The sequence below is a fragment of the Populus alba genome, chromosome 13 (genome assembly GCF_005239225.2).
Source record: "Populus alba chromosome 13, ASM523922v2, whole genome shotgun sequence".
Lineage (NCBI taxonomy): Eukaryota > Viridiplantae > Streptophyta > Magnoliopsida > Malpighiales > Salicaceae > Populus > Populus alba.
In genome coordinates, this window is record NC_133296.1 from 13,180,508 (window position 1) to 13,195,872 (window position 15,365).

General features: G+C 30.5%; 1 protein-coding gene and 1 pseudogene across 1 annotated transcript; one reads left to right on the plus strand and one right to left on the minus strand.

Annotated features, from left to right (window-relative positions):
- Nucleotides 1–5,287: 5,287 nt before the first annotated feature.
- Nucleotides 5,288–7,584, minus strand: LOC118043648 (dynamin-related protein 4C-like; annotated as a pseudogene).
- Nucleotides 7,585–11,950: 4,366 nt separating this feature from the next.
- LOC118043667 (putative serine carboxypeptidase-like 52) lies at nt 11,951–14,132 on the plus strand (the record flags this gene model as incomplete). Its single annotated transcript, XM_073404111.1, is given in 8 exon segments — nt 11,951–12,074; nt 12,302–12,387; nt 12,646–12,717; nt 12,805–12,841; nt 12,844–12,925; nt 13,025–13,138; nt 13,282–13,327; nt 13,814–14,132. Coding segments are annotated over 8 exon segments (645 nt in total), but the record flags the coding sequence as incomplete, so codon positions are not given.
- Nucleotides 14,133–15,365: the final 1,233 nt, after the last annotated feature.

Consider the following 15,365-nt stretch of genomic DNA (forward strand, 5'->3'; position numbering starts at 1 on the left):
ATCATAATCATTGAGTGCTAAACTCTGACCAGCCTCATCAATAATTGCCCGCCCACCAGAGTGTACACAGAAGTGGTCGCTTCCAGACTTGATATCCAAACCAGGTCCTGCATCCTTAGGAGTTGGCCGCTTCATTATTTATTTCGATAATAGCTTATTTGATAGCGGAGCACCTCTGACAGTGGTAAGACTTTAGGAAGAAGAACTCGGAGATTCATGGTTAAAGCTTTAGCACCAGCTTTACGTAGATCTTTGTTGAACCGAAAGTCATTGTTTCCAAGGTCATCTTCTGTGTCTTTAAAGGCCTATCTAGTTTGAACATTGAACCACAATACTAGGCCAACTCTCTCTCAAGTCTCGTGTCGTGATCCAGGTTACTTTAAAATATCATAGAAATTTAATATCTAAAAATATTAGGTCCAATTAAAACGTCGAACTCAAAAGTATTGAGTTCGATTACAACACCAAACCCAACAATAATATTATAATATTAATCACAATATTTAACTTATTTGCCAAAAAAATTATGTTTTTTAACCTTTTAAAAAAATTATGGTTTTTCTTTGATAGTAATAATAGTTTTTTAAAATTTAATAATAATAATAATAATAATAATTTTTAATTTTACACTTCAAATCAAATCTAGGGTTGTTTTTCAATATTGATAATATTTTTTTTCAAATTTATTAATAATTGTATTAATTATAATAAAAAATAATAATATTTATAACACAAATAATCCTATTTTTAATATTAATACTTTTAATTATATAAAAATAATAATATTTATAATAAAATAATTATATTTTTAAAATGAATATTTTTAATTATAATAAACATAATATTAACAACACAAATAATTTTATTTAGAAAACCGAAACCCAAGAGCATTGGGTCCTAAGATACTTGGGTCTTGACGTCAGACCCAACAGAATTGTGTCCTAATACAAGACCCAAGTCCAATTAGTTCTGTGTCTAGAACACTAAAGAGAACTATAATAAAAATAATAATATTTATACCACAAATAATTATATTTAGAAACCCAAGAATATTTATAATACAAATAATTATATTTTTATATGAATATTTAGAATTATAAAAAAAATATTTATACCACTAATTATAATATTTTTTTATATTGATAATTAGAATTATAATAAAAATAATAATATTTATAACACACATAATAATATTTTTTATATGAATACTTTGAATTATAAGAAAAATAATTATATTGATAATACAAATAATTATATTTTTTTATATAAATACTTTGAATTATATTTTTTAATCTTTAAAAAAATGATGTTTTTTTTTCAATAGTAATAATAGTAATTTTAAAATTTATTAATGATAATAATAATAATAATAATAATAATAATAATAATAATAATAATAATTTATTAATTTATTAATTAATTTATTAATAATATTAATTATAATAAAAATAATAATATGTATAATACAAATACTAATATTTTTAATAATAATAATAATAATAATAATATTTTTAATATTAATACTATCAATTATAATAAAAAATAATAATATTTATAACATAAATAATACTATTTTCAAAATGAATACTTTTAATTATAATAATCATAAAAATATTGGTAACACAAATAATTATATTTAGAAACCGAGATCCAAGAACATTGAATTCTGCCTCTGAACCTAGATGCTCTTGGGTCCTCACACAGGACCCAAGGCCAATTGATTCTGTATATGGAGCACCTAAGAGAATTATAATAAAAATAATAATATTTATACCACAAATAATAATATTTAGAAACCCAAGAATATTTATAACACAAATAATAATATTTTTTACATGAATATTTAGAATTATAATAAAAATATTAATATTAATAACACAAATAATAATATTTTTTATATGAATACTTTAAATTATAAAAAAAAAATTAATAATATTTATAACACATATAATTATTTATAACATAAATAATAAGACCAAAGAGAATTGGATCCTGATAAAGGACCCAAGAGACTTAAGTCCTCCGTAAAACCTAAGATCATTGGGTCTTGTCGCAGGATCCAAGCAAAATGGTTCTTGATGTAGGACCCATGATCATTGGGTACTGACGCAAAACCTAAGCTAAATGGGTTCTGATGCGAGACCCATGAGCAGTGGGTTCGAACGACGGACCCAGTAACATTGGGTCCTAACGCAGGACCCAAAATTAAGGCTAGAGCCTAGGGCTACCCCAGCTCCATGTATCTACAGCCTAGGGTCTGTAGCCCTACTTGGCGTGCAGGCGACCAGGGCTTGCCAGCCCCAGCACAAGGTGTCTGCAGCCCGGGCACTCCAGGCTCACCAAAACTAGAGCTGACCCAAAGGAGCAGGCCTGCAGACTCACCATGACCCACCAAACAGTGCAATCTACATAAATCACTCACAATCTACAATAACTTTTGTTATAATGCAATTCATAATAAAAGTAGTTATAGTTCATAATAATTCTCACTATAATAAAATATTGATTTCTTTTAGCTATAACTATAGTTAATTGTTTGATAAGATTCTAAGCAATTCACAAAGTTGAGCTCTACACAATGTAGTTGCATACAAGGCAAGGGAAATAAACTGTAACTCTAGAAAAAAATAGAAAAAAAACTACAATTTAAAAGCTCAAGAAAAAATAATCTTACATCGATTTTGTGAGAGAAAAGAGAAAGAAAGAATGCATATGAGGAAAGGGAAGAATCAGAGAAAAGAAAAAAATTTCCAAAGAAAGAGTAGAAAAAATGGGAAAACAGTGGTGGTCATTAGGCCATGTATCCTAAAAACAAATGAGGGAAAAAACAGAGTAGACTGCATTATATGAGTCCAAAACAATATGTGTCTATGTTCACATTAGATTCCTCACACATTTTAGATTATTTTTTTTAATTGTTAATGTTAACTTGACAAGTTGTTTGTGCTACATCGCTGGATACCTTTCAAAGCAGTCACTAATTGAAAAAAAAAATATAGGCATTATTAAAAACATTTTGAGGAATGTGAAAAACTTTATATGATTTTAAAATACACATTGTTTTTTGTTTTAATATAAAAAAATAATATATCAAATTGATCGGATCAAGTTGAATCCATGTATTAAATATGTAATAGAGATCATGGTCCCAACTTTGTCAAATTAATATGTTTTTTTAAATTATATTTTATTTAATTACATGATAATAAAGATAAATAGTTGCAAAAAACATCAAATTTTTTTTAAAAATAAAACATGATGTGTTGCATGAAAAATAACAGCTAAAATAAATAAAAAAGACTAATTATATAATCTTATTTGAAAATAAAGAAAGATTTTAATGATATTTAATAAAATAATAACTCAAATACATGAACTAATAAAGTGACATACATAATATATATCTGGTCATTTAATTTAAATTTAAATAAAACATGTAACGAATAATAATAATAAAAAAAAGATGCAAAAAAAGGGCCCAGCGGGTTGTGGTCGAAAAATTAGGATAATTAGTGTTTTCTGAAAAAAAAAAAAAACCAAAGTCCAACTTATTTTCACTTGGAAACAATTAAAAAACATTCCTATAACCTCAAGAAATTAACTTTTAAATCAACAACAAAACCCTAAATTGATTCAAAACACAAAATCAAATAAAAAAAAACTCTTTCAACCCCAATGTTGGCCATTTGGTTTAATAAAATCAAACATGCACACCTCTTTCTCTCCTTTGTTTTCAAGAGTCTCTCTCTTCTCTCTCAGGTTCTGCAACTAAAACATGAAGAAATTGAAGTCATAGACCAAAATATTAAACCCTCATAAAGCTATGATTAAAAAAAATGCCAAAAACACACATCAATAGTATTAAAAAGAAATAGCCTAGGAATTTTTTCAATGTCAATTTTGGTCCTCGGTGTTTTAATTATATTTAATCAAGAAAATTAAATTTGATTTTTACAAATTGAGCATCTATTGAATGTCATAATTTCTTTTAAACATTGTGAGAAAGCCTTGCAAGATTAACCAAGATAAATCATCAATCCTCACCTTAAATAAACTAAATGTTAAAGGATCACATTGAAAAAAAAATTAAGTAATCCAAAAATAAATATTGTTGTGGCCTATTGCTTTTTTCGTATAGAGAGAATTATTTTTTTCACTTCTTGATTTTAACCAACTTAATTTTTTTGAAATAAGGATAAAAATGTGTCTCTTTAATCACATCTCCTGTCTCTTATTAATGTGTTCTCTTTGTGAAACAATAGGCAGTCTGATATAGAAAACTTAATGGTTTATTACGGATAATTTTCCCCTCCAAAACATGTATCTTCTGGTCTATTTCCGCTTCCCGCTTCACCATCTTGTTGTTTAACAATTACTTGAACTATGTTTTAGGGCCTTTTCTTTAGCTGTTTTGTTTTGTTATCCATACAGTCATTCTGATCTTTGTATGAATAGTTTCTGTAAGTATATAGCTTTTGGGGTTAGAGCTTAGAAATATAGTAAAAAAAAGAATGGCCGCAAGTTGTGAAGCTTTTCAATCATCCTCATTGTAAGTGGAAATTAGCTTTACAAGTGCATCTAAAATATTTTTCGTACATATTTTGTCTTATTTTCGGTAAAATCTTTTTTGGTTTTTCACTAGCTACTTATATCTTCTCTGAGATGGTTACAAGTGATCTTGAAATGCTCTTCTACTTCTATTTATGCCGTATAGTAAATCCTCTACTGCACACTGTTGCTGTTCTACCATCTGCAGATCTCTGTTCTAGTATTATATCTGTGTCATGAAGCATTATTGTGAGCATGTTATACCTTGAGCGATCGTAGAACGAATTTTGGGTCCAATAACTGGGCAAGAATCATGCACCGGTACCCATTATTCTATCCCCGTAGCTGTGTATTTGAGAAACTTGTAGAGTGAAGAGCACTGTACTTCAATAGATTCTTGAGATCCTAGGTTTGATTCTAGGCTTTTCTCGTTCTAGTAGTTTGAACCTTGAGCTACAACACTGGGCCAGCTCTCTCTCAAGTCTCCTGTCATGAGCAAAATATTAATATAAACTTGTTTGATCGGATTCTAAGCAACTCACAAAGTTGTTGAGCTCTACGCAATGTAGTTGCATACAAGGCAAGGCAAATAAACTGTAACTCAGGAAAAAACTAGAAAAAAACTACACTTTTAAAGCTCAAGAAAAAAAAATTCTTACATCGATTTTGTATGAGAAAAGAGAAGGAAAGATAAGGGGACCGACATGAGAGAGGAAAGATAGATGGGGAAAGGGAAGAATGAGAGAAAAGAAAAAAAAAATCCAAAGAGAATTTTTTTTTTTCACTTCTTTATTTTTTTTTCACACACTGTAATACATTCATAGTATCTTAGCTTAATTAGCAAACCAGAAGCTCGTAGTAGATAACAAACACCATAATAGAACTAATCTATTAACTAAAAGAAAGAAGAAAAAGCATTACAAGCTCCATAATCTGTTAAGCTCTAGAGATCACCACATTCAATTTTGTCTCTGATATTTGCCAGCACCTCTTTAGACTCCCTCAACAACTTGATACTTGTGTTCAGCCTCTCACGCTTGCTAGCAACAGATGGAGGTTCCTCTAACATTCTTTCTATTGCAACACCACCATCAGTACCCAACAACGCATTCACAATCTTTTTCATCTCCTTGTTCACCAAGTTTCGGATGCTGAGCTGGAGATGCAGAGCCATATTGTCAACCAACCTCATCAAGACAATCTTCCAGTAAGCAATCATCCTCATCTTCAAGTCAAAAGCTTGAAGAAGAACATCCATATGACCCCTAAGATCTCCCACTACAACCTCTCTCGAGCCATCAATCGTCACCTTGGAATATCCAAATTTCGTAATGTTGTCGATGAATGCTTGCTGCTGTGCGATGAGCTTGTTCCATTCCTTCATATATTCTGGATTACATGTGTAATCTGTTTCCTTCTCCATCTGGACAATCTCTGTTACCCAATCAATGGACCGGTCTTTCATTTTATCTACAAGTTCATGGGCCGCTCGTCTGATAAATAACTTAAGTTGGTGATAGTTCTCCGAGTGACGATCCAAAACTGAAATGACCACACCATCAATGTAAGTCCACACTTTTTCAACAAACCTTATTGGTAGTTCTGATATTTCTTCGACCTTTTGCTGCAGGATGGTAAGGATGGCAGTGTGAGGAAGGATATTTGGCAATTGAATCCCTTTTGTTTCCTCCAAAACCTCAATCTCCTTCATCATAAAGTCCTTTGTATGGTCAGAGCAGTTATGAAGATCAGTTGAGAATTGATTGAGCATTTCAACCAATCTTGCAGTGCCGTGAATATCTTTTTTACGTGGGTATTCATCAATTTCCCCTCTTACAAGGATTTTCCTCAAAGACTCCCTGGGAAGATCCAATAATGCCCGTGAAAACTGCCATGACCTCAGCAACTGACAACAACCTCCTGGGCATCTCATTCAGCTCTGAAATACTCTTTTTCAACTTCTCATCAATCTTTCTGACGATATCAGGCAAACACTTGGCAATAATATTGGCCTGAATTCGCACCAGATTTTGAGCCAAAACTTGAATACCCACTGTAGATTTATCAATCTTGGACAAAAGTTGATGTGTAGCAAACAGTGCAGCTTCTTCCTTCCTTGCATCCTCATAAGACTCATTACCAATACGGTTTCTAACACACACATAACCAAGGCCTATATTCACATCATTTCTAGTGACCTTCTCTGGTAACCCTTCAGGTGATTTATCAACCTTTGTAACCACAGCAAGAGTCCTCTCACCGTTCTTGTCGACTTTCTGTGACATCATTATGGATTCACATGTGGAAAAATCAACGCTCGCAGACAAAACATTAAGGATAACACTCTCATCAGGACTAATATACTTCATTATAATATTTGCTATCTGCTCATAGATATTTGCAGGTTGACCATGAACAGGAACTCTTGTAATTCCAGGGAGATCAACAAGAGTAAGATCAGGAACACCATTCTTTTTCACTACAAGAGTTAATTCAGTGTTAGATATATCCTTACCGTTGCCTGCAATCTCATCGGTGGCAAGATTGATAGCATCAGCAACGTGGGCTTCATCAGTATGCACTGTTTTGTCATTGAACTGCAAGAAAATCTCTGGTACAAGAGATGGGTGATGTTTAAGCCTCATAATGAGAGGCACTCTAGTGCAAATGCCATCGCCACGAGGAAGATTGATACAAGCCAACGATTCAAGAACACTGGATTTTCCTGAAGATTGATCGTCAACAACAACGATGGTTGGAAGTTGTATGCCTTCATTCACTACCTGGAGTTGCCTCAGCCTGTCCACTGCATCAAGGTGAGGTGTGATACGGTCGTTGTAATATGAAACAATTGGTACATGATCATGAAAAATAGCCTCATGTTCAACATCAACTTCTACTTCTGTATTTACTGATGCGTCTTCATATTCTTCAACTCCTTTCCTTTTTGAAGAAGGCTTGCCTCCACTCATTTTCTCTAGAAAAGATCAGACAGGGATAGAAGAAGAGAGAGATTTTTATATGGAGAGGGTTTGAAGATTGGTATTGTCTTGGAAAGAAAAGGAAGGAAGGGAAGATATATTTTATAGTGGAGGAGGTTTTCATTTAACTGAAAAATTAAGATAATTGCAAAATTACGATATAGAGATTTTCAATATAGCTCTCGAATTAATATGTTTATCAATTAGGTCCCTAAAGGAGAAGCATTATCCATTCTTCCATTAGTGGAAACACTTGCTTCGTTTGATTAATGAAAAACGTCAGATTTCCCTCAAAATCGCATCTTTTATTGCATTATGCATGCAATCTAAACATGGAAACTCGTATGAACGAAGGAGTTCAATCGAGGATTAATGTCAAATACTTTGAAAACCAAATTCAAAAGCTATATAGTTTAGACACTTAGTTGAGAATTGGTTCGTAGTTGAGAAGTTAATTCGAGCTTTGCTCTTACGATAATTATCAAGCCTCGGAATGTTAATTATGGTCTTTTACATTAATAATTTCTTTCCATTTCTATATATTGTTTTCATTCCTGAGAAAAATAGTACATAAAGTGAATCGAATAACCTCCAACAAAAGAAAAGTATACAAAAGAAAACCAAAAAAATAACCTCAACAGAAGAAAAAAATTACCTCCAACTGAAGAAAAGTATAAAAAAAATACCAAAAAAATTAATAACCTCCAACAAAAGAAAAGTATATAACAAAAAAGACCAAAACAATTACCTCTAACAAAAGAAAAGTATAAAAAAAAGGCCAAAAAAAATTACCTCCAACAAAAGAAAAGATACAAAAAGTGACTCAAAAAAAGCATATCGAATAACCTCCAACAAAAGAAAAGTATATACAAAAAAGGACTTAATCGCATAACTTCAACATCGAGTATTTTTGGATAATCTTATAAGTTCAAATTAGTCTCTTATATCTTCCAAGTTCAAATTAAAAGAACCACGAAAATGAATTCATATCTCATTAACTATAAGAATTGACCTTAAGATAGAAATATTTAAAAGAGCTAAAAAAATCAAATTAAGTGAACTTTAGACCAAATTAATTTGACCTTAAAAATCAAATTACTTGAATCTTATCAAAGAAAATTAATACCTTAACTTGGTGATAGAGTAAGAAAAATTAAGAAGATTTATAAAAACTTAAGTAAATTATCCAAATGACATATTTTAATACGACTTGGCAATATTGCCGATAACTCATTTTTCTATAAATCGTAATCATTTGATTTGGTCGATCATTCATTTTTATTCTTAACTAGTTTAAAAATTGATTTAATCTAGGCTAACTTACTTGAAAAATAATCAACAAAAAATATTAAATTATTTACATGTTTGTCATTATATTTAATTTAATGACTAAAAAACTCATATTACTTTAAAATAATGAAATTACCAAAAAACAAAAAACTCTCTTTTTGTCAAATATGAAATCATAGCCACCAACTTGAATTCAGCTATATCATTTATACCTAAGCAGTCCAGGTAATTAAATAATCTCACCATGCTCAACAATCTCTATTAACTAATTCAAATCTTGTTATGCATCATCTTTAAAACCAGATCTAAATTGCTTGCTCTTAAATTTTTAATCCCATTACTTATAGTGGATTCTAGAGATTAAAGGAAAGAAATCAAGAAATCTTAAAAAACAATAAAAGAAGAACATCAGATATTCCAACAAGTACATCTTTTTTCAAAAAGAAAATTTATAGAGACTAGCCTCGATTTCCATGCTTTGTTGTCACAAGTATATGCCAACAAATACATCTTTTCTCTACAAGACTATTTTTAATGTAAAAAATAATATTTAGCTATCACACGCATTTAAAAAAAAAATACACGACTCGAGTTACAGACCTAATTAGGCTAAATAAGTTGACTTTTATTTAATTAAATGAAAAAAAAAATAGATCGATTCACAACCCATTAAATACAGAAAAACAAAATGACATAAAAAAGTGACATAAAAAATTGATCATGGTTAATATGAGTTAGCATGATAAAGTTGTAATCTCAATAATCAAGGTTGAGTCAACCTAAGATATCCTACCAAACTCGCGGCTCAAATTATAAGATTCTAATAACCTAAAAAAAAAAAGGATTGTAAAGACTTTTTTTAGAAGAAAAAAGAAACTCGTGTTAACTTTTCAAACTTATGACCCAAATTATTAAATCTAAAACACTCATTCTGAAAAAATCATTAAGTCCAACTCCAAATCAATCAAATATAATTTGATTGATTAACTTCTTTTCATCATTGGAATTAGCATAATTTGATATATGATGAGATAGACCAAACTATCACATTACCTGATTTAGGTAATGCATCTCAACAATATCAAAGCAGTGCAATAGGATATGTGTTAATCAAAGGTCAGGTTCTTTATGGTATATGAGAGAAGCTAGAAGTATCAAGTCCTCTATATATGACATTTATATAACATATTAGAACATATAAAAGACTTTATTAGATAACAAGTCAAAACTAAAAAATTGACTTTCAAATAACCAAAAATACAATAAATTTGTAACTTATATCTAATGTAATTGTTGTACATCCAACTTATCCCGGTAGAACTCTTGGACGTGAATGGGATTACCATGAAATATTTATCCTCATACCATCTAATATATCATTGTCTCAATGTGTGTGTGTGTATCATCTTGATTTTTAAAAACCAAATCATATATTTATTAGTTATTCAGGTTGTTTTTATATGGTCTACCTAAACTTGTATATTTTCGAGTATTATCTTTGTTATCAATTAAACAATATCCAAAGAATAGAGCTCAATGTCAGACCTTACAATTCCAAGATTATTTGTTGAATAAAAGGTTGTATTAATTGGCCCTAACATTTGTTAATTAACATTCAAATGACAAACCTCTAGCATTAGACCATTGTTATTTAATATGAGATAGAATCATTTAATACACCAGATTGAATACCTTTCATCATGATCCAATTACTACATACTTAATAACATTCAAAGAACATAGTCAAATGTTAGATCATTTCATCCTAGGTTATTTAGTACATGATAGAAACTCATATTTATAAAACTTATTATGGCTTGAAAGATTTACATTATCTATTAAGTTGCGTCCAAAAAATAGAGCCTGCTTTTGAACCATTCCATATTGACCAACTTAATAAATAATGAGAATATCAAATTGATTTTGAAATTGTGAAATTAAATGATTATATGGTGATCAAATATTTTATTAATTCATGTCCAAAGATCATGTATTAAATGATTCTATTATCAATTTATCAATATCTGAAGAATAGGGTATGATATCAAATCATTCCATCCTAGGTCAATTAATTCATTGATCATATTATCCGGTAATCAACATCCAAAAGACGAGGTCTAATATTATACTATATTATCTTGGGTCAGTTAACAATTAATAGAAACAATTAACATAAGGATCATTTTTTTTATTTTATTAATCTTATTATTTATTAATCAACATCTGAAAAACATGGCATAATGTTAGAGTATACCATCTCAGGTCGATAAACAATTATTATTTTTGTAATGGTTTTTTTATTCCAATGTTTTTTATGAAAGATAATTAGTCCTTAGAGTTCAACATCATATTTTTACAATTACTCAATATTTTAAAATTTAAATTGATAGTTAGATTCAACCATCTCTTAATATCCATCCCACAAATCAAAAACGTTAAAACTAACAAATTTCAATCTTATCATTAATTGTATTTAAAAAAAAAAAACATACATCATTCACCCTGTATTTTCAAAATCACAATTCAATTTTAAATTTTAAACTTACAAACTTCTCCACCATTATTGGATCAAACAATCAAACTCGCATACTCAAAGATTTAAAAATCTCGTTGCAAAATCTCAATCAAATCAATATATAATACCCATTTGGTGGTATAAGATAATATTATAATTAGTGGTATCAATATATAATACCCATTTGGTGGAACACAAGCATGGATAAGATCTTTAAACTACTCTATTGTTGATGACTGGCAGCCATGGCACTTTCAAGGTCAAGTTGCAGGGTATGTTCTTCAAATGAATATTAGTTTTATCAATTTGCTGGCACTCTGTGGCTCTTCTCTAGCTCTTAATCTGCCTGTTAAAAGCGCCTATTAAATGAAGAAAATGAGTGATCTGGATGTTTGACTTGAGAATGTACGTGCAGATACACGAGGACTTACTCTAGTCACTTGACATTTGCGACTGTGATGGTAAGAAATTCAGAATTTCTCCATTTTTTCTTGCAAAGATGATTCTAATACTCAATTTCTAGCGCATATTTTGGACTTCATTGTTTGGCTAATATGTAGGGTGGTGGGCACACTGCTCCCGAACACAAGCCTGCAGAATGTTTTGCCATGTTTAAACGGTGGATACTTCAAGAACCGTTGTAAAACGAGGCTGCTACTGGAAGCACAGTCATGGGAAAAGGTCACTGGCCATTGCATCGGAAAAAAAAAAAAAAAAAAACAGTTTATATACTACGACGGGTATTCTATCCGAATGCTAATACTCCTAAGTCCAAATAAAGAAATTAAGCACAGTGCATCATTTTACTTCTGCTACCATCAATGGAAACTAGCCACAATTAATTATTGTCAAGTTTATTGCTAATGAGCTATTTATTACTTAGCAAATCTACCCTTCGTAAAAAGAGAGAAGTTTTTTTTGTTCCTGATCAAAAGACTAGATTTTTTTTTTTGTCAATGTCTGATAGAGACGTTGGGAAAAAGAAGATATCTCCATGAGAACCCTCAAGAACTCCTCCATTTCGAAGCTGATCTTCCAACAATCGGATGCCGCGTAATTATTCCCTTTCCCCTTCCTCTAATATGCAATATTCATACATACAAGAAAAGTAACTGTTAAGACAGGACAAAATAATCTTTAAAGCTCCACTTGTGTAACCAGTTTGTCACAAGATCTCAATATTATGATATAGAATGTTGACAGAAGATCATCGAGGAAACAGACAATCAAATAATGTTCTTTTTTTATAAATTTATGCAAGTTTGTTTCTTGTCCTTTCCTCATTTTGAAAATTGTCCTTGATGCCTACAGACTTATGGACATGTTCTCGTTACATACTGGGCAAATGACGATAATGTCCGCAAAGCACTCCATGTGCGAGAGGTATGGGATTGAGACTTGAGGCTAGTAGAAAGAGTTTTAGCTAGCAAGAAACCAGTAAGAGAATAATGCAAGCCTGTTTTGATGCAGGGAAGTATAGAGGAGTGGAAACGATGCAATTATATAAATTACCTTATACCTATGAAATTAAGAGCAGCATCAAGTATCATATAGACCTTGGGATAAAAGGTTACCGCAGATTAATCTACAGGTTGCTGCTGTTGTTTTTTACTATTATTATTATTCATACGACATACTATGACACTAAATAGTTTGGTTGATATAGTCTGTCCTCGTATTGATTGAACAGTGGCGATCATGACATGGAGGCACCATTCTTGGGAACTCAAGCATGGATAAGATCTTTAAACTACTCTATTGTCGATGACTGGCAGCCATGGCACTTTCAAGGTCAAGTTGCAGGGTATGTTCTTCAAATGAATATGCGTTTTGATCAATTTGCTGGCATTCTGTAACTCTTCTCTAGCTCTTAATCTGGCTGCTAAATGAGCCTATTAAATGAAGAAAATAAGTGATTTGGAGTTTGACTTGAGCATGTGCGTGCAGATACACGAGGACTTACTCTAGTCAATTGACATTTGCGACTGTGAAGGTAAGGGATGCTGTGCATACTGTACTGAAAGTAAACACAAACAAGTAGATTTATGTGGTTTTTTAAAATTAGATATGTCCATAAAGATAGCAGATTGTATATTATTGAAGAAATGATACAAACACTAAACTCAACCCTGTATAATCCTACAAAACCTAGTATTTCGCTCTTACATTCGGTGTTTCTCTTAAATTTGTTTTTTTTTCACTTTTATAGTTGCACTTACACTCATTGCACACTTCCTCTACACTTTTCATACATTCCTCTCTCTTTGTCTCTATTTATTGGAGAAATGAAAGCTTTGACAGCAATCCATATGCAACCTAATAAATGTCAATCTACTACTAACTACTATAACAAAAAAGTCATGTGGTCGGAAAAAGGTTGACAAATTTGCTACATGGGATTTGTCGACTTTCCATTTCTACTGCCCAGAAAATTCTTATAGCAAATTTCTGTTTACTTCATTCTTTGGCAAATTTGTAGGGTGGAGGGCACACTGCTCCGGCGTACAGGCCTGCAGAATGTGTTGCCATGTTTGGAAGGTGGATAATTCAAGAACATTTGTAACCAGGCTGCGACCAAAAGCTCTGTCATGGGAAATGGTCACTGGCCATTGCATCTGCCAAACTCCATTTCTATAGGAAGGGCATTTTAGGTCTGCGACCATCAACGGAAATTGACAACAATTATTTTTTTATTAAACTTTTTACTTTGTTCTAAATCTTGTATTAAATACATGTTTTTCTAATAAAATTGTTATTATTGAAATTGTCATTCCTCCAAGTTCCCTGGAGAAATCCCAAGTATATAAATGCAGGTGAGAATGGAAATAATCTATGTATAAACTACAAATTGGTCTTACGACGATGCCTTTCTTGAACTGTTTTTTGTTTTTTGTTTTTTTTTCCTTTCATAGACATTTTCTTTTTGCGATAAATTATAATAACCCTCCTCAGATATCTTGAAATTACAGAAATCATCTAACTACCTCACTGCCGGGGGGGGGGGGGGGGGTTCGGGGACAATGCTTTAATTAATTGAAAATTTTAAAAATTAGAAAAAAGAATATAAAAAAAAACTCAAAATGAAATTAAAATCAAATTGTAAAACTAATATTTTTCATGTTCTAAAAAATAATTATGTTTCATTTTTCATATATTATTTCTCTAATTTTTTTAAGTTTTTAATTTAACTATCTTTTTAAAAATAGCTATTAAGGGTATTTTATATACAAAAATAGGCTTATGTAATATTTTTTAAAAACATAAAAGGGTTTTTCTATCAAACCATTAGACATTTGAATGATCTCTATAATTTTGACAATATCTCGAGAGAGTTATTATGATTTACTCTTATTGTTATTTTTTTTTATAAAATTGATAACTTATTTTATCATACGACTTAATCAGGATGTTAAAACAACAATCTAGAGCAATTATTTTCATCACGAAAAGGAAAAAGAAAATCCATAGAGGCATTAAGGACCATAATTGAATTCTATAACTAGCTAATTAAATTATAATTGGAAATTATTTTAAATATTTAATTTTTTCATAAAATATTTTAAGAAACTGATAATATAAAATATTTTATACTTAACCTTTAAATTTTATATATTGAAAAATATCTTAAAATACATAAAATTTTATAAAATATTTTAAATACCATAAATCATCTATAATATTATTCAATTATTTCAACAACAAGAACAGCACCCTCATTATCATTACTTCATCACCTTCAACTCCACCACAATATATCTATCATAATTTTTTATATCATTACATATCCAGTTTTGTTAAAAAAAAAAAAAAAGTTATGTAAAATACAAATATTAAACAAGCATAATCAAACGGGTTGCAATACAATGCTCCATTTCTTCCATAGCTATACAGGCTCGTAGGACTAAAAAACGGCTTATAATAGTCCAAAATGCATAGGCCTAAGAAAACTAGTTTAAGCCCAAAAGAAAAATAAACCCAACCGATGAAATTTACAAACCAACTTATGTGATTCACCATCTTACAAATAAAGA